The sequence below is a fragment of the Boleophthalmus pectinirostris genome, unplaced genomic scaffold (genome assembly GCF_026225935.1).
Source record: "Boleophthalmus pectinirostris isolate CB_2022bp ecotype Guang Dong unplaced genomic scaffold, ASM2622593v1 HiC_scaffold_15, whole genome shotgun sequence".
NCBI classification, from domain to species: Eukaryota; Metazoa; Chordata; class Actinopteri; order Gobiiformes; family Gobiidae; genus Boleophthalmus; species Boleophthalmus pectinirostris.
This window is the reverse complement of record NW_026571070.1, coordinates 851,713-871,712: the sequence shown is the minus strand read 5'-3', so window position 1 is coordinate 871,712 and position 20,000 is coordinate 851,713. Positions and strand designations below refer to the sequence as shown.

At 46.4% G+C, this 20,000-nt stretch overlaps 1 protein-coding gene across 1 annotated transcript in view; it reads right to left on the bottom strand.

Annotated features, from left to right (window-relative positions):
* Positions 1–10,711: 10,711 nt before the first annotated feature.
* nrn1a (neuritin 1a) overlaps positions 10,712–20,000 on the bottom strand; it is a 22,697-nt gene continuing 13,408 nt past the window's right edge. Inside the window, exons 2-3 of the mRNA XM_055150699.1 lie at positions 19,982–20,000; positions 10,712–10,994 (exon numbers count right to left, since the gene is read on the bottom strand). The exon at positions 19,982–20,000 is cut by the window's right edge and continues 126 nt beyond it. Coding sequence (XP_055006674.1) covers positions 10,763–10,994; positions 19,982–20,000 — 251 coding nt within the window. The 3' untranslated portion in view covers positions 10,712–10,762. The remainder of the gene's footprint in view (positions 10,995–19,981) is intronic.

Genomic DNA, 20,000 nt, shown 5'->3' with positions numbered 1-20,000 from the left:
TTGGCTCCGGGACCGAGGACCAGATGGACCTGGACTTGGACCTGGACTTGGACCAGGACCGGACTCTGTGGGGTCCTGGGGGAGGGGAGGGGGGGGGAGGGGGGGGGGGGGGTGTTTTTATTTTGTTTTTTTTTTACATTTGAGAAAAGGATGAAATTAAAAAGGGAACAGTTTAAACGAGGTGAGAAAAACGAAGAGATTATAAATGACGGAACAAAAGAGGAGAGAGAGAAAGAAAGAGAAGAGGAGGAGAGAGGGAATAAAAGATGGAGAGAGAGAGAGAGAGAGAGAGAATAAAAGATAGAGAGAGAGAGAGAGAGAATAAAAGATGGAGAGAGAGAGAGAGAGAATAAAAGATGGAGAGAGAGAGAGAGAGAATAAAAGATGGAGAGAGAGAGAGAGAGAGAATAAAAGATGGAGAGAGAGAGAGAGAGAGAATAAAAGATGGAGAGAGAGAGAGAGAGAGAGGGGGGGGGAGAGGAGATGGATGAGATCAGAGGAGAAGAGAGAGAAAGAGGGATAGAAGAGGAGGAGGAGAGGGGATGAGTGATGCGGCAGATTCATCAACAGATTTCAAATTCAGCGTCAAAATGAGTCACAAGAAATACTCATGAAAGACGACCAGCTCAGACCTGGTTTAGTCCTGATTTAGTCCCGGTTTAGTCCTGATTTAGTCCTGATTTAGTCCCGGTTTAGTCCTGGTTTAGTCCTAGTTTAGTCCTGGTTTAGTCCTGATTTAGTCCCAGTTTAGTCCTGATTTAGTCTTGGTTTAGTCCTGGTTTAGTCCTGATTTAGTCCTGATTTAGTCCTGGTTTAGTCCTGGTTTGGTCCTGGTTTAGACCTGGTTTAGTCCTGATTTAGTCCCGGTTTAGTCCTGATTTAGTCCTGATTTAGACCCGGTTTAGTCCTGGTTTAGTCCTGGTTCAAATAGTAGTAGTTTGTTTTAGCAGCATTTGTCCCCGTGTTGAAGTGCCTCTTTAACGAGGTGGAGGGTTTGAGTGATCCTGGAATCATCCTGGGATCATCCTGGAATCATCCTGGAATCATCCTGGGATCATCCCTGGGATCATCCTGGAATCATCCTGGAATCATCCTGGGATCATCCTGGAATCATCCTGGAATCATCCTGGATCATCCTGGGATCATCCTGGAATCATCCTGGGATCATCCTGGAATCTGGATCCTGGAATCATCCTGGGATCATCCTGGGATCATCCTGGAATCATCCTGGATCATCCTGGAATCATCCTGGGATCATCCTGGGATCATCCTGGAATCATCCTGGAATCATCCTGGGATCATCCTGGGATCATCCTGGAATCATCCTGGGATCATCCAGGAATCATCCTGGGATCATCCTGGGATCATCCTGGAATCATCCTGGGATCATCCTGGGATCATCCCTGGGATTCCTGGGTCTGTGTTGTCGGGGTCTTCGTGCTCCTGGTCTCTGCTCTGACTCGTCCTCTGGGGTCAGACTCTGAGTGGGTCACAGTCTCTTTGTGAAGAGAAACATTCAGAGGTCGGTGGCGTCGCCCGGTTGGCGTCGCCCGGTTGGCGTCGCCCGGTTGGCGTCGCCCGGTTGGCGTCGCCCGGTTGGCGTCGCCCGGTTGGCGTCGCCCGGTTGGCGTCGCCCGGTTGGCGTCGCCGGGGCCTCAGCCTGGAGCCAGTGTCTGGAGGACGTCTAGACCAGATCCACAGATGAGTTTCCTCCGCTGGGCGTCCGGGCGTCTCCCTCAGAGACGGAGCTCGGAGTAGAGCCGCTGCTCCTCCACGTGGAGAGGAGCGGGACGATGTCTCTGGACTGGACTGGGAACACCTCAGGTCCCCCTGGAGGAGCTGGAGGAAGTGTCTGGGGTGAAGGAAGTCTGGGAGTCTCTGTTCAGACTGATGCTCCGAGACTCGACCCCAGAGAAGAAGAAGAACATGGAGGATGATTATTATTATAATTATTATTAATATGTAGAAAAAGTATTTTTATTATTTGCAGTAGTAGTAGTAGTAGTAGTAGTAGTATTTGTAGTAGTAGTAGTATTTGTAGTATTTGTAGTATGTGCAGTTCTGTGTGTCTGTTATTGACTCTGGTGTCGAAGTTTTCATTGATCCAGGACTGGAGCCAACTGGATCTGGACCAGGACCAGACCAGGCCAAGGACTCACCAAGGTCAGACACAGAAACAAGACCAGGACTAGACCAGGACTAGACCAGGACTAGACCAGGACCAGACCAGGACTGAACCCAGACTTCAGTGTGGGGGTCAGTTCAGTCCACAGAGATTTGACCTGGTTTTCTCCACATCAATATTTAATACTCCAATAATAAACCAGGACTAAACCAGAACTAAACCAGGACTAAACCAGGACTAAACCAGAACTAAACCAGGACTAAACCAGGACTAAACCAGGACTAAACCAGAACTAACCAACCAGGACTAAACCAGACTAAACCAGGACTAAACCAGGACTAAACCAGATCTACACCAGGACTAAACCAGGACTAAACCAGGACTAAACCAGGACTAAACCAGGACTAAACCAGGACTAAACCAGGACTAAACCAGATCTACACCAGGACTAAACCAGGACTAAACCAGGACTAAACCAGATCTACACCAGGACTAAACCAGGACTAAACCAGATCTACACCAGGACTGAACCTGGACTGAACCAGTCTAGTCCTGATCTCTGTGGGTGGATGATGTTTATGTCAATTTTAATGAATTATTAAAAAGATGAAAGTTTAATGAGGAGCAGACAGGAGCAGACAGGAGCAGACAGGAGCAGACAGGAGCAGACAGGAGCAGACAGGAGCAGACAGGAGCAGACAGGAGCAGACAGGAGCAGACAGGAGCAGACAGGAGCAGACAGGAGCAGACAGGAGCAGACAGGAGCAGACAGGAGCAGACAGGAGCAGGACAGCAGACAGGAGCAGACAGGAGCAGACAGAGAGCAGACAGGAGCAGACAGGAGCAGACAGGAGCAGACAGGAGCAGACAGGAGCAGACAGGAGCAGACAGGAGCAGACAGGAGCAGACAGGAGCAGACAGGAGCAGAGGGGGGATGATCCTGGTCTGGGATCTTTTCATGAACAGATTTCTGTGAAATATCTGAATCTAAAAAATGACAAATGTGCAACTAAACCAGGACTAAACCAGGACTAAACCAGGACTAAACCAGGACAGGACTAAACCAGGTCTAAACCAGGACTAAACCAGGACTAAACCAGGACTAAACCAGGACTAAACCAGGACTAAACCAGGACTAAACCAGACTAAACCAGAACTAAACCAGGACTAAACCAGGACTAAACCAGGCTTAAACCAGGACTAAACCAGGACTAAACCAGGACTAAACCAGGACTAAACCAAACTAAACCAGGACTAAACCACTAAACCAGGACAAACCAGGACTAAACCAGGACTAAACCAGGACTAAACCAGGTCTAAACCAGGACTAAACCAGGACTAAACCAGGACTAAACCAGGACTAAAACCAGACTAAACCAGGTCTAAACCAGGACTAAACCAGGACTAAACCAGGTCCAGGACTAAACCAGGACTAAACCAGGACTAAACCAGGTAAACCAGGACTAAACCAGGACTAAACCAGGTCTAAACTAAACCAGGACTAAACCAGTCTAAACCAGGACTAAACCAGGACTAAACCAGGACTAAACCAGGTCTAAACCAGGACAAACCAGGACTAAACCAGGACTAAACCAGGACTAAACCAGGTCTAAACCAGGTCTAAACCAGGACTAAACCAGGACTAAACCAGGTCTAAACCAGACTAAACCAGACTAAACCAGGACTAAACCAGGAAACCAGGACTAAACCAGGACTAAACAGGACTAAACCAGGTCTAAACCAGGACTAAACCAGGACTAAACCAGGTCTAAACCAGGACTAAACCAGGACTAAACCAGGACTAAACCAGGTCTAAACCAGGACTAAACCAGGTCTGACCTCATGACAAACCACAAACACACATTTTCTTTTCAAAGTTTTTATTTTCGTTGAGGCAAACTCTTTAAACTCTTTAAACTCTTTAAATTCTTTAAATTCTTTAGTGTCACATTTTCTGTAGAATCTGTTAAAACCATCTGCACTACTGTGTCTACAGAGTCTCCACCAAGTCTCCACCGAGTCTCCACCGAGTCTCCACCGAGTCTCCACCGAGTCTCCACCGAGTCTTCACCGAGTCTCCAGACTCCAGACTCCAGACTCCAGACTCGGTGGAGACTCGGTGGAGACTCGGTGGAGACTCGGTGGAGACTCGGTGGAGACTCGGTGGAGTCTGTGTTAAAGTCCCGTCGGCTTTAATACTGTACACTTTTTCTCTTTGTCTGGACGTCGCTTTTTTCACAAATATTTTTGTATTTTTCCCAAAAACAAAAGAAAAAGAAAACTCAACATTTCTTCAGAACTAAATTAAAATAAAAATACCTTCAATTTACAAACGTGAAGAATGTTTTTGGAAAATTATTTCACAGAATTTTCATTTGTGGAGTTTTTTTGCTCCAATATTTCACCAAAACATCGAATAGTGAAAAACTAATCAAAAATCAATAAAAAACAAACTTCTTTCCTATTTTCAGGTCATATATTTTCTCTGATTCTCTTGGCCCACTTCTTTTTTTTTACATTTCTTTTATTTATCTTTTTGGACAAATATATTTGTAGCTCAAAGTTTCTCTGTGTCATTTCAACTTTAAATATTAAAACATTTTATTTGACTCGTTCTTCATTTAAAACAACTTTCTCCAAAAACATAATTCTCACTTTGTTCACATTTTTAAACCGACTCGTTTCAAACTGATTCTGATGTTTCTCTGATGCTACGTCAAACACAGAGCTAACGCCGCTATCGGGGCTAAAACACAACTCCACACGGCTTTATTTCATATTTATATTTTATGTTCTTTATATTTTCTTTTCTGTCTCTGAAGCTACACTGGCCTGAAGTCTTGTATTGCTGTTTCTCGTAAATCTAACAGATTTTCGCGGCTAAAGGACGATTCTGAAGCGGCGGGAAAGGAGGAGCTAACGGGAGCTAACACAGGCTAATACAGACTAACGTTAGCGGCTATGCTAATGTTCCTTCAGTCTGACGCTCACAGCCGAACAAACGCACACGTACACAGTAGTACACACTGTAGTACACAGTAGTACACAGTGTAGTACACAGTAGTACACAGTAGTACACAGTAGTACACACAGACAGTAGAAGTAATTTTTTTCCCCTTGTTTCCTGTGTGGACATGAGAGCTGTGTGGACTGAATCGTGGGTTCAGAGTCTGTGGCTCCACCTGATCTGTGGCACTAGCTAACAGCGCTAACACTGCTAACAGCGCTAACAGCGCTAATGCTCTGGTCAGTTATTTCATGTTAGAGCCGACGCAGACGCTAACTCGCTCACGTCACTGAATGCTAAATGCTAATGTAACGCTAACGACATATTTGACTTCTTCTGTGTTTTGTTTTGATCTAAAATAAAACTCACTGTTACTTCTGTAAACTTTACACCAGATACTTTTACTTTTACTTCACTACATTTGGGAGCAGCGTCTGAACTTTCTGCTCCACGACATTTTAGCTCCAGACTGAAAAGTAAAAATATTTTTCTTTATGGTTTGAGACGTGTTTTTAGCATGTTTCATTTGAGTTCACGTCCCAACACAAAAACACAAAAAACACAAACAGCTTGAAGAATTAAGAAATCAGTTGAATCACTTAAAATCTGCTCAGTTGCTGTTTTGTTTTTGTTTTTTTGTTTTTTTTGTTTTTTCAAATTTTAAATATCTCAATTTTTAAGTTGCTATGTATATTTTGTATATCTTAAAATTATAATAAACAGTTAAAAAATAAATAAATAAATAGCTCAATTGCTGCATTAGCGTTAGCATTAGCGTTAGCATTAGCGTTAGCATTAGCGTTAGCATTAGCGTTAGCGTTAGCATTAGCGTTAGCGCCTGGTGTGTAACGTCTGTGAAGTCGCCTCCATCAAACACAAACCTGCACAAAAACTGTCAGTTGTTTGTGCTTTTTTGTGCTGAAAAAGTTTAGTTTGTGTGATTCTGGTTCTTATTATTATATTAGTTTTATTTTAGTCTGATGACGTCGTCCAGCCCCTCAGAAACAGCTCCGGAAAAGTCTAGATCAGTCTGTAGTAAGTTGCTTTTGATTCATATTTTACAAAATAATCATCTTTTCCACAGCGTCGGCTCGTTTCTCTTCACTCGTTTTGTGGAGTTTTATTAAAGTCGCTGTCGTCAACTGAACGGAAATGACCAAAATATAATTTACACAACAATAGTATTAATAATGTTACTCACACAAATGAAAACAGCCACACGTAAAACTGAAACACAAATGTTTCAATAATTTTCTGTTGTTTTGAGGCTGTTTCACATTTTGAATCATCGACCCAAAATAAAACTGAGAAAATCACACAAACTGAACTTTTTGCGACTGACTCCATTTTGTGTCGTTTTCCAGCATTTTGAAGTTTCCTGGAGGCTGTGTTGGACGTAGTTGTTTTTGTGTGTAGTTGTGCGTTTGTCGTCTTCAGGTCCTGGTGTAACTGCGTCTCTCGTCCGACTCTTCGGCTGTGAGCGGACGTCATGCAGGTTTCACATTAAGCATCTGTCGCACGCTTTGAAAGACTCTTCCTCACTCCTCGCCCCGGCTCCTGCTCCCCGTAGCCCCGCCCCCGCTCCCCGTAGCCCCGCCCCCTTCGCCGCGTCTCAGACTCGTCCCGGAGCGAAGGTCCGGTCACACCGACAGAACGCTGCCCAACCGCAAAAAACAACGGCAAGACGCAAAACTCTAAAACGCTAAAACGCTGTAGCTCAAAGGGCGGCGGCGGCGGCGGCGAGCGCGGACATGCACGGGTCAGGTTCAGAGGTCAGAGGTCAGCGGCTGCCACAAGGTCCGAGGTCAGAGGTCAGAGGTCAGGGTCGGATATTGCGACAGAATACGTCTCCCAACAGTCGAGTCGTGGGTCGTTATGGCTTAAACATGGAAGATTTTTGTTTTAAAATAAAAACTGAAATAATTAAAGATAAAATTAAATAATAAAACGTATCAGGAATAATTTTGTAGTAATAAAAAAAATAATTATTAAACTCGTCAAAATGATTCAGTTGTTTTTGACAGTCGGAGCGTGTGACGTTTGTGGGGTTTTCACGTCACATATTTAGATTTTCCATGTTCCGTTTATTGTTTAAAATGTTTTATTTGCCAATAAAAAACAACAGATGAACATGTTTTGTAGTCTCTTTGCTCTCCGTGCTAAGTCCCTCCCCTTCAGAGCGTCGAAACTCCTGCACGTCACATCAGGTTTGTCCAGTCGCCGTGTTCAGTTTCGTGTCGTGTTTTTGTGGATTTGTGGAGAATTGTCCTTTGGGAGCGTGTGGGCGGAGCTTCGTACAGGTGGGAGGAGTTTGAATAGAGCCCGGGAGAGATCTCTAGATGACTCAAACATGCATGGATGAGTGTGAAACTTTGTTCAGTCAGGTTTGTGACGAGGAACAGAGTTAGAACACGAGAGAAAGAGACGAACACTCCCGCTTTAAGTTTGGGTCTAAAGTGACGTTTTTTGGAAAAGTTTAGAATCTAAAATGTCCAAAATTTTAAACATTTTCACAATATAAAATTAATTTTTATCACAATTCTAATCTTTGTGTCTCAGGGCATCAGGGTTTCAGAAGAAAACTCAGGTGAAATCACTTATTGCATTTTGTGAATATTTTGTCCTTGGCTTTAAAATGATATGATTTTAGTCCTGGTTTAGTCCTGGTTTAGTCCTGGTTTAGTCCTGGTTTAGTCCTGGTTTAGTCCTGGTTTAGTCCTGGTTTAGTCCTGGTTTAGTCCTGGTTTAGTCCTGGTTTAGTCCAGTCCTGGTTTAGTCCTGGTTTAGTCCTGGTTTAGTCCTGGTTTAGTCCCTGGTTTCAGTCCTGGTTTAGTCCTGGTTCAGTCCTGGTTTAGTTCTGGTTCAGTCCTGGTTTAGTCCTGGTTTCAGTCCTGGTTTAGTCTGGTTTAGTTCTGGTTTAGTCCTGGTTTAGTCCTGGTTTTAGTCCTGGTTTAGTCCTGGTTTAGTCCTGGTTTAGTCCTGGTTTAGGTTTTCCTGGTTCAGTCCTGGTTTAGTCCTGGTTTAGTCCTGGTTTAGTCTTGGTTTAGTCCTGGTTTAGTCCTGGTTTTAGTCCTGGTTTAGTCCTGGTTTAGTCCTGGTTTCTGGTTCTGGTTTAGTCTGGTTTAGTTCTGGTTTAGTCCTGGTTTAGTTCTGGTTTAGTCCTGGTTTAGTCCTGGTTTAGTCTGGTTTAGTTCTGGTTTTAGTCCTGGTTTAGGTTTAGTCCTGGTTTAGTCCTGGTTTAGTCCTGGTTTAGTTCCTGGTTCTGGTTTAGTCCTGGTTTAGTCCTGGTTTAGTCCTGGTTCAGTCCTGGTTTAGTCCTGGTTTAGTCCTGGTTTAGTCCTGGTTTAGTCCTGGTTTAGTCCTGGTTTAGTCCTGGTTTTCTTTAGTCCTGGGTCCTGGTTTAGTCCTGGTTTAGTCCTGGTTTTAGTCCTGGTTTAGTCCTGGTTTAGTCCTGGTTCCAGTCCTGGTTTAGTCCTGGTTTAGTCCTGGTTTAGTCCTGGTTTAGTCCTGGTTTAGTCCTGGTTTAGTCCTGGTTTTAGTTCCTGGTTTAGTCCCTGGTTTAGTCCTGGTTTAGTCCTGGTTTAGTCCTGGTTTACCTGGTTAGTCCTGGTTTAGTCCTGGTCCTGGTTTAGTCCTGGTTTAGTCCTGGTTTAGTCCTGGTTTAGTCCTGGTTTAGTCCTGGTTTAGTCCTGGGTTTAGTCCTGGTTTAGTCCTGGTTTAGTCCTGGTTTAGTCCTGGTTTAGTCCTGGTTTAGTCCTGGTTTAGTCCTGGTTTAGTCCTGGTTTAGTCCTGGTTTAGTCCTGGTTTAGTCCTGGTTTAGTCCTGGTTTAGTCCTGGTTTAGTCTGGGGTGATATTGCTCGGGCTGAAACAGTAAACAGACGTCGCTCGCTTCAGTTGGAGTTTGGAGTTTGAGTTTTTCTGTTTCTGTCGCCGCTTCGATTCGTCTCGACCGAAAACACAAACGCAGATTTAAACCTGATGTGACCGAACCTTCAAAACCAAATCTACAAAACAAAACTTTACAGAAAATCACAACGGAAAAACAGGAGCGGCTCTGTACACGTCCTCCATCCCCCAGAGAACCAGGACCTGCTCCAGGACCCGGACCTGCTCCAGGACCCGGACCTGCTCCAGGACCCGGACCTGCTCCAGGACCAGGACCTGCTCCAGGACCCGGACCTGCTCCAGGACCCGGACCTGCTCCAGGACCAGGACCTGCTCCAGGACCCGGACCTGCTCCAGGACCCGGACCTGCTCCAGGACCAGGACCTGCTCCAGGACCCGGACCTGCTCCAGGACCCGGACCTGCTCCAGGACCCGGACCTGCTCCAGGACCCGGACCTGCTCCAGGACCCGGACCTGCTCCAGGACCCGGACCTGCTCCAGGGCCCTGATCTGTTCCAGACCAAAGAGAATCAAGGACCCAGATCTGCCCCAGTCTAAAGAGAATCCAGAAACTGGACCTGCTCTGGACAAACAAGAATCCAGGACCCGGACCAGCGAGAATCCAGGACCTGGATCTTCTCCAGACCAAAGAGAATCCAGAACCCAGACCTGCTTTAGGACCAGGACCATCTCCAGGACCCGGATCTGTTCCTGACCAGAGAGAATCCAGGACCCAACGATTTGCACCTGATAATCTGGTCCTCGGTCTTTACTTCAGCACCAGATTCTACAGAGAGTCAGATGCCCTCCCGTGTGTCTCTCTGTAGACCACGCTGAGATCTGAGGACCAACGAGGAACTGAATCTCACAAACTCTGAGCTTTGAGTCATGTTCTGATGTTCTTCTGATGTTCTTCTGATGTTCTTCTGATGTTCTTCTGATGTTCTTCTGTTGTTCTTCGTCTCACTCAGACCTGGAGTCGTGTTTGTTTCGTTCACATGTTTGAGTGACTCTTTATTATTCTCTGTTCCACCTGGTGATGTCATGAAGTGGTCATTTTAAAGATCAGCAGTTCCAGGTGAGTCTTGGATCCTTCTGTGTCAGTCCTGGTTCAGTCCTGGTTCAGTTTAGACCAGTTTCAGTTCTTATTTATTACGAGTTAATTTCACAGTCGTAAATCTTCCATTTTGTACGATATTTATTTTTTTTATATATATTTTACGAGTTAAATCTAACATGATCTTGACATTTGTCCCCAGTGGTTCCTGATGTCACAGAAAAGGTTTAAACACAGGTTCTGAACCGGTCTGTGGTTCTGGTCTGTGGTTCTGGTCTGTGGTTCTGGTCTGTGGTTCTGGTCTGTGGTTCTGGTTCTCCTTTTCTCTTCAGTTCAGTCGAGATCGGGCGACTCCACAACTGAAATGATCCAGGTGATTCTAGTGAAGGTGTGTGGAGTTTAAAAACACAGTGGAGCACTTCCTATATCACCACATGATGACATCACAAAGTGAAACAGAGTGTTTTTGGTTTGTGTGAACGAAACAAAACTCCGGGTCTGCGTTTGCGACGAGGAACCAGCATCAGAACATCGTCCTCTTGACCTCCTGAGAGTCCGGGCGAGGTCTGGGCGAGGTCCGGGTGAGGTCCGGGTGAGGTCCGGGCGAGGTCCAGGCCTGGTCCGGGCCTGGTCCGGGTGAGGTCCGGGTGAGGTCCCGTTTCCTCCAGCGGAGCGTCTCCCGGCGGTTCAGACGAGCAGCACGGCGAGGAGGGCGGCGAGGAGGGCGGCGGCGGCGGCGAGCAGGGGTGCGTTGCCGTGGTGACGCCCCGCCCCGTTGCCCCCGGCGCACAGTTCAAACAGACTCCCGCGGAAGTCCAGGTTCCTCGACTCCTTCTTCAGCTTCTCCCACATCTCCGTCGCCCCCTCCTGGCAGTCGGTGAGAGCGGTCGCCGCGCACGCGTGGAAGTTATCCCAGTACCTGCCACCAGGGGGAGCGCAGAGTTAGACCCGACTAAGACCCGACTAAGACTGGACTAAGACTGGACTAAGACTGGACTAAAACTGGACTAAGACCAGACTAAGACCAGGACTAAGACCAGGACTAAGACTGGACTAAGACTGGACAAAAACTGGACGAAAACTAGTAATAAAACTGGACTAAAACAGGTCTAGAACTGGACTAAGACTGGCATTAGAACAGTTCTAAAACTGGACGGAAATGAGACAAAATCTGGGCTAAATAAAGACTAAAACTAGAGTAAAACTGGGATCAAAACTGAACTAGAACTGGACTAAAACTGGACTGAAGTTAGGACTAAAGCAGGTCTAAAATTGGACTAAAACTGGAACTAAATAAATCTGCTCCATCACCAAATCTTCAACAACAAACTCCACAAAGGAGAAACATTCTTCATGATCAATTTCTCCACAACATCAAGAGAAGAAAGAACAAAACTTAAAGAAACAACGACGAGTCACATGAGTCACACAACAAACTCAAGTCATGTTCTGATCAGGAACAAAACAAAACCAACTCGTCTTAGAATTTAAAATAAAACTGAATTTCCTGACGATTGGAGATTGACACAGACACAGATTTGTGACGTTCAGTCGTGGAGGAAGAATATTTCTCTTTTGTGGAGCTTGTTGGTTGAAGATTTGGGGATGGGCCTCCTCCTCCTCCTCCTCCTCCTCCTCCTCCTCCTCCTCCTCCTCCTCCTCCTCCTCCTCCTCCTCCTCCTCCTCCTCCTCCTCCTCCTCCTCCTCCTCCTCCTCCTCCTCCTCCTCCTCCTCCTCCTCCTCCTCCTCCTCCTCCTCCTCCTCCTCCTCCTCCTCCTCCTCCTCCTCTCCTCCTCCTCCTCCTCCTCCTCCTCCTCCTCCTCCTCCTCCTCCTCCTCCTCCTCCTCCTCCTCCTCCTCCTCCTCCTCCTCCTCCTCCTCCTCCTCCTCTCCTCCTCCTCCTCCTCCTCCTCCTCCTCCTCCTCCTCCTCCTCCTCCTCCTCCTCCTCCTCCTCCTCCTCCTCCTCCTCCTCCTCTCCTCCTCCTCCTCTCCTCCTCTCCTCCTCCTCCTCCTCCTCCTCCTCCTCCTCCTCCTCCTCCTCCTCCTCCTCCTCCTCCTCCTCCTCCTCCTCCTCCTCCTCCTCCTCCTCCTCCTCCTCCTCCTCCTCCTCCTCCTCCTCCTCCTCCTCCTCCTCCTCCTCCTCTCCTCCTCCTCCTCCTCCTCCTCCTCCTCCTCCTCCTCCTCCTCCTCTTCTTCTTCTTCTTATAATAATAATAATACATTTTATTTATATTGCACTTTACATAAAATAATCTCAAAGTGCGACAGGTAAAAACAATGAGTAAAAAAGGTGCATCAGAAACAGTGGATCAAGCTAAAACCAGTGCAGGAATTAATAAGATAAAACAAGAATAAAATACAATTAACAAAAGGCTTTAGTAAAAAGGTGTGTTTTAAGATTTTGTTTAAAAACAGAAGTAGACTGTGGGGCCTCAGGTGGTCGGGGGGGGGGATCCAAAGCCTTGGAGCAGCAGAGGAGAAGGTCCGATCTCCCATGGTGCAGAGTTTGGTTCTGGGGGTTTGGAGAGAGTTGGTGTCTGCAGAGCGGAGGGAGGGTGAGGGGAGGGTGAGGGTGAGGGAGGGTGAGGGAGGGTGAGGGAGGGTGAGGGAGGGTGAGGGAGGGTGAGGGAGGGTGAGGGGGGTGAGGGAGGGTGAGGGAGGGTGAGGGAGGGTGAGGGTGAGGGGGGTGAGGGTGAGGGGGGTGAGGGAGGGTGAGGGAGGGTGAGGGAGGGTGAGGGGAGGGTGAGGGGGGGTGGGGGAGGGGTGAGGTGAGGGTGAGGTGAGGGGGGTGAGGGGGGGTGAGGGAGGGTGAGGGGGGGTGAGGGAGGGTGAGGGAGGGTGAGGGAGGGAGGGTGAGGGAGGGTGGGGGGTGAGGGAGGGTGAGGGAGGGTGAGGGAGGAGGGGGGTGAGGGTGAGGGGGGTGAGGGAGGGTGAGGTGAGGGTGGGTGAGGGAGTGAGGGGGTGAGGGGGGTGAGGGGGGTGAGTGGAGGCTCTGGTGAGTGAGGAGGGACCTTGTACTCAGTCCTGAGTGGGATCAGGAGCCAGTGAAGGGATTTCAGGATGGGGGTGATCCTCATCAGGATCCTGGCAGCGCAGTTCTGGACGTCCTGCCGTCTCTGGATGCTCCTGCCAGGGATCCCCATGAGGAGTGCGTTACAGTCGTCCAGCCTGGAGGAGATAAAGTCCTGGACGAGCTTCTCTGCATCTGCCAAGGAGAGAGTTGGACGGAGTTTTGACATGTTTCTGAGGTGGTAGAATGACGTCCTACAGAGGTGTTTGATGTGGGTGTCAAAGGTGAGTTGTGAGTCCATTTTGACACCCAGGTTGGTGACAGATGCAGAGAAGGGAATCGTTTGACCAGAGAATGAGATACTGGTGATGGTGGAAGAGCGGAGCTGATGAATTGTGCCAACCAGGATGGCTTCTGTTTTGGAACTATTGAGTTGAAGGAAATTTAGCTTCATCCACGCCTCCATCTCCTCCAGGCAGGTGGTCAGTGTGGATGATAGTGAGGGAGTGGAAGAAGTGGGGGTGGTCCGTAAATACAGCTGTGTGTCGTCTGCGTAGCAGTGGTAGGATATACCAGGGTTGGTGATTACCCAGGGGGAGTAGGTAAAGAGTGAAGAGGGTGGGACCTAACACCAAACCCTGAGGAACACCACAGGTGACATTGTGGGTGCGTGACTTTGCCTCTTCTTCTTCTTCTTCTTCTTCTTCCTCCTCAATCTGTGTGTCGTTCGTTCATTTGTTTTTCAATATTAAACCAAAAATAAGAAAACGAAAAAACAACTATTTTCTTCATTATTTGTCTCCAAAACCAAAATGAAAAAACAGAAAATTGATTCATTTTTTCAGTTTTTGATTTTGTGTTTAAATTAAAAAAAATTAAAAAAACGGATAACGACCGTTTCCCGTTTATGTGACTTAAACTATGATGCTGGACTGAACCAGGACTGATCCAGGTCCAGGACCAGACTGGAACCAGACCAGGACTGAGACCAAGACCAGAGCGGGACCAGACCAGGACTGAGATCAGAACTGAGATCAGAACTGAGACCGGGACCAGACCAGGACCAGACTGAGACCGGGACCAGACCAGGACCAGACTGAGACCGGGACCAGACCAGGACCAGACTGAGACCGGGACCAGACCGGAGGCTCAGAGCCCAGGGCCGGAGCTCGAAGCTGAGACTCAGACCCTGCAGAAGCTCAGAGTCAAAGCTCAAAGTCAAAGCTCAGAGTCTTCAGTCCCGGTCTGGTCCCGGTCTGGTCCCAGTCTGGTCCCGGTCTGGTCCCGGTCTGGTCCTGGACCTGGATCAGTCCTGGTTCAGTCCATCATCATAGTTTAAGTCACGTAAACGGGAAACGGTCGTTATCCGTTTTTTCCATTTTTTATTTAAACACAAAATCCAAAACTGAAAAAAAGAATCATTTTCTGTTTTTTCATTTTGGTTTTGGAGACAAATAATGAAGAAAACTGTTGTTTTTTCGTTTTCTTATTTTTGGTTTAATATTGAAAAACGACTGAACGAGCGACACACAGATTCTCCTCTTCTTCTTCTTCTTCTTCCTCCTCGGTGCAGGTCCCAGGGGGAGGGGCTCAGCTGTTCCGCTCTTATTAACCCCCCCCTCCCCTCTGGCGTCTCTGAACAGCTCTTTAATGACTCACCCCCCCTCCCATGCACACACACACACACACACACACACACACTCCCTCCTCTGTGTGTGTGTGTGTGTGTGTAACAGGTCGGGGGGCGGAGCTCTGGTTCCGTCGCCGCAGAACGGAGCAGAAAAGTGACACAGTGCAGCTTTAAAACAACATTTTTAGTGTGTTCTGACTTGTTCTGTGTGTGTGTTTATGTGTGTGTGTGTTTGTGTGTTTATGTGTGTGTGTGTGTGTTGTGTGTGTGTGTGTTCACTTTTTATTCCTGTGTGTGTGAACTCAAAAAACAAATATCTAAGTAAATTCCAATGAGTCAAATGAAGATTTGACTTGATTTGAGGAGATTTCACTTGAAAAATAAAAGACTCTGTCTCTGGATTAAGTGTTTTTTTCTTATTTCAAACAGTTTACAGTTTTTACTTTTTTATTTTAAATACAATTGGTGTTTTTTTTCTTCTTATCTTCAGTCTAACCTTGTGAATTTTCTTATTTCAGGTACAAAAACTCGGATCATTTGAGATTTTTCATGTGAGATTTAATCAAATCAGTAAAACAACTTCTGAACTCAAGTCAATTTCACTTGGAGAGATTTGAGTTTTTGTAGAGTTTCTGTGTTTCTGTTTGTTTGGACTAAAACTGGACTAAAACTGGACTAAAACTGGACTAACTGTGTTTTTGTTCTCAGTTTTGCGTCGATCAGAGGTGGTAAATTCTGGAGCAGTTTTCGCGTGTGTTTACAGAACCGTTGTTTAAAAAGTAAAGGTTTGATATTTCATGATAAAGTTTAATAATTCTTCAGTTGTGGATGTTTCGTTTTGTTTTATTCCAGGTTTGACTCAAATGTTTTTAATTTAAAGTGTGTAAATGTCATTTTTTTAATAACGTGCAGCTCAAATGTTCAGTTTAAAGTATTTTATTTTGAAGCTCTTTTGAGTTTTTTGCCTTTTCCTGTTTCTACTTTTTCATCCAGAGTGTTTTTTATTGTTTCGTGTTTTAAACGAGCAAAATAAATAATAATAATGATCAAAAAGTGCGAGGACAGAGACTCCACAGGGACACAGGGACATCAGGAGAGAGTGTGTGAGTGTGTGTGTGTGTGTGTGAGATGTGTGTGTGTGTGTGTGTCTCTGTGTGTGTGTGTGTGTGTGTGTCGGGGTGTGTGTGTGTGTGTGTGCGTTTAATCATCAGATTAAAAAAGCATAAAAACCCTCTGGTGTGGGCGGAGAGACAAGACACGCCTCTAGAATCTGTGAATGAATTTAAACAAGTGTGACGTGTGTGTGTGTCTCTGTGTGTGTGTGTGTGTGTCTCTGTGTGTGTGAGACGTGTGTGTGTGAGACGTGTGTGTGTTTGATGAGTGTTATAAATCAGTCGTGTGGTGTGTGTGTTTGTAGCTGTGACCTCTGACCTCTGTGGATCTTTCTCTTCTAATTGTGACATTTTAAATTCTCAGTATCGACCTGAAGCGAGAACATGAGACCAGGACGACGTGTGTGTGACGTGTGTGTGACGTGTGTGTGACGTGTGTGAAGCTGCGGTGAAGCTGCTGCTCGTGTGTTTCTCACTCTGGACTCGAGCCACTGGGATCAAACCACTGAAGGAAAAACGCTCAGCGGGAAAATGAAAACTGTTTGTTTCATTTTTCCATTTTAGTGTCAAACAAAAGAACAGATTTTGACCTCGATTTCCAATATTTAATTTAAAGTTTATTTGAAAAAACACAAAAAACAGTCTTGTGCTGATTTTAATTTGGATATTTGATTCTCTCTGGTTTATTTGAAGTTCTGCTGCTGAAGGACGAACCTGAAAAATCGTGGCAGTTTGGTGGACAAACGCGTCGTCGTCTTGTACAGCGACGTGTTTATTTTCACGTCTTCGTCTGTGTTCAGTCTGACCTGAAGTGACTCAGGTCTGATGTTTCATCCCTCTGCTCCTGGATCTGATCTTTTAATTTCGAAGTCTGAACCACACAGATCTGACTTTTTCAAACGTGACCCAGGACACTTGGATCTGTGCTCCTAAACCCCAAACAGATCTGATCTTTAAAGGTTGTACGGTGGATTTTTTTTTGTCTCAAATTGTCAGTGAAAGTTTAAAATACTGTTAAAGAGACGCAGCAGCTTTGGAATTATGATGACTAAAAAAAAAAGAATGAAAATCCATCAACTATGGACATGTTGAGGCCAGATAAACTTCAGCCAGTAGAAAATGAGGCTCCCTCTTTATCTATTGGCTGTTAGCTTGTCAATCAAACTCCCTACGTTTCTAGTGTAACTGACGTTATTATGTGGTTTAAGCAGCGGTTCTTTGAGGCTTTTTCAAACTTCCTCACAATTCACACAAAGTTTGTCGCGACGTCGAGCGAGAATCTATGACCAGTTCACCGCAAAAGAGTCGTTTTTTGAGGTCGATGAAAGAAGAAGAGAAGAGGAAAAGGACTGAAGACAAACTGAGGTGATTCTTGGAGATTTCTTCCAGCGATGGCGCGACTCAAGCAGACGAAGGGTCTAAAACTGACGTGTCAGTCGATAAATTATTTCGAACAGGAAACTTGAGCAGTGATTCTGAACACGTACGGATGTAAACGAACGTGACTCTAGAGTCAAAAGGCGTAAAAAGGCGGAGGAGGAGGAGGAGGTGTCACATGCACAACATTTGAAAAAAGGACGGTCGCTGTATTTCTCTTCCCTTAAGAAATCCTCTATACAACCTTTAACATGTGACTTCAGGTCGTCCAGGTCGTTCATCCACCTACAGGTCGGAGTCTGAGTCTGGTCAGTGGAGGAACAGTGACGTTAGAGACTTTGTTCAGATTTGGGGGGATCGTTGTGTTCAAGATGAACTGGAGGAGTTTTATCTGAACTGGGTGTTTTTTGAAATGATTGACAAAGAAATGTCCGAGCGCAGCTACAGGTCGACCTGACTCCAACGTCAATGAAAAATAAAATCCTGCCAGTCAAACACAAGGAGGATAAAGAGTCAAACAAACGAAGCACCGCGGACGTGGGACCTGAACATTTTACTTCTGTAAACTGTGAACACACTCACTGTGTGACGTGGTCATGTCCAGTGCACATGTGTGACACTTTTGGAGTGTTTAAAGTTCACACTGTAGATCTCACACACACGTCAGTCTGATTCGTGAGTTGGTTTCACTTGGTGAAAACCGTGTGACCTGCAGCGTCAGGATTGGTTCACTCGACAGGAGGCGGAGACTTTTTTTATTGAACCAATCGCTGCTGTTCGGTCGTGATCAGTGTTGAACCAGTGACATGTTTTATTTATGATTTATTACTGACATTTCAATGTAACATGTTACATTTACAATGTAACATGTTACATTTCAATGTAACATGTTACATTTCAATGTAACATGTTACATTACAATATTACTGCATTTAAAATGTAAAACATTACACGACTATTACATGACTGTCATTTGTTACTTTTATTATTCCCAACACTGGTCGTGACGTTTGTAAAGCTCCAAATCCCACAGGAAGAAGAACAACAACGTCTTTCCCCGAGATCAAACTCACCAAACCTCAAACCTTCTCTTTGTTCAGACTTTAAATCCTGGAGGATCTGGGGAATCGTCGCCAACACAGAATGTCGAACTCATCGCTGATTGTCTGGTGCTTGAACTCACACTTCCAGGGTTTTTATAAACTGAGTGTTTTCAGATTCTGACCTGGAGCTGCAGAGAAATGAAACTGAACAGAGACACTAGGGGGCGCCACACTGACCACACACCTCATATTTAATTGGAAATGTGAACAACCTCACAAAAAAAAAAAAAATCAGATTTGAGCGTCGAGTCCTGGAGTCTGAACGGAGATAAACTTTCCTTTGTTCAGTGACTCTGAGTTCAAACTTCAAATAAACCACAGAGAAGAAGAAAAATCAGTGTTAAAACAGGCACAAGGCTTTAAATGAAAACTTGAAATGAAATATTGGAAATTGAGGTTTTTTTGTTTGACACTAAAACAGAAAAATGAAATAAACCGTTTTTACATTTGATTGTTTTTCGTTCTTAATACTGGTGCATGTTCCTGCACTGACACGGACATGAACTAAACTGGGACATTTTTTATTTTTCCTCCATTTTGTCAGAATGACGACGGTGAACAGAAACACAGGAAGTTTCCAAACGTCTCGTGGTTTGTGCTTCAGTTTCAGCCTCTTGACTTTAAATCTTTGTTGTGAGTCGATGAGCCCCACCCAGCCCCTCCCCTCACCCCCCAGCCCCTCCCTCACCCCCAGCCCTCCCCTCCCCCCCAGCCCCCCCCAGCCCCCACCCCCCTCACCCCCCAGCCCCTCCCCTCGTGTCAACAGCTCTATCACCCCCCCCATCCCCCCGCGGTGCACCCGTCCCCCCCGCGGTGCACCCGTCTGTCGCGTGTCACCCGTCTGCTGCTGGTCGTGGGCGTCACATTTGGGCGGCTCCCTAATCCAATGTGCAGTGACCCCTTTGACCCCGACACTGTGTCTCACTCCAATTATCGCCTGCTCAGCCACGCCCCCTGCACGCGCTCGGCCACGCCCACTCACATCCACTCAGCCACGCCCACTGCATGTTAAGCCACGCCCCCTGGACCCCACCCCTCCTCCTCCCACAGAAACACTCAGGACTGAACCTCCACATGAACTCAGAGCTCTGCAAACTCGAAACTCTAAACTCTAAACTCTAAACTCTAAACTGTTCTTTTTTGTTTTGTTTTGTTTTTTTACTGTAAAAATCGAGCGTCTTTAAAGAGAAACTCAGATGTTTAACCTGAAAATGAAAGAAAAGAATCTACAAATCTGATTCTAGACGACAAGAACGAACATGAACCAATCACAGCAGAGGAACAGAGGGTCAGAGGAACAGAGGGTCAGAGGAAGAGAGGGTCAGAGAGAAGAGAGGGTCAGAGGTCAGAGGAGGGTCAGAGGTCAGAGGAGGGTCAGAGGTCAGAGGAGGGTCAGAGGAGGGTCAGAGTCAGGAGGGTCAGAGGAGGGTCAGAGGGTCAGAGGGTCAGAGGAGGGTCAGAGGTCAGAGGAGGGTCAGAGGGTCAGAGGGTCAGAGAGGGTCAGAGGAGGGTCAGAGGGTCAGAGGAGGGTCAGAGAGGTCAGAGAGGTCAGAGGAGGGTCAGAGGGTCAGAGGAGGGTCAGAGGTCAGAGGAGGGTCAGAGGAGGGTCAGAGGTCAGAGGAGGGTCAGAGGAGGGTCAGAGGTCAGAGGAGGGTCAGAGGGGGAGAGTCTTACGAGCAGATGCGGTGCAGGT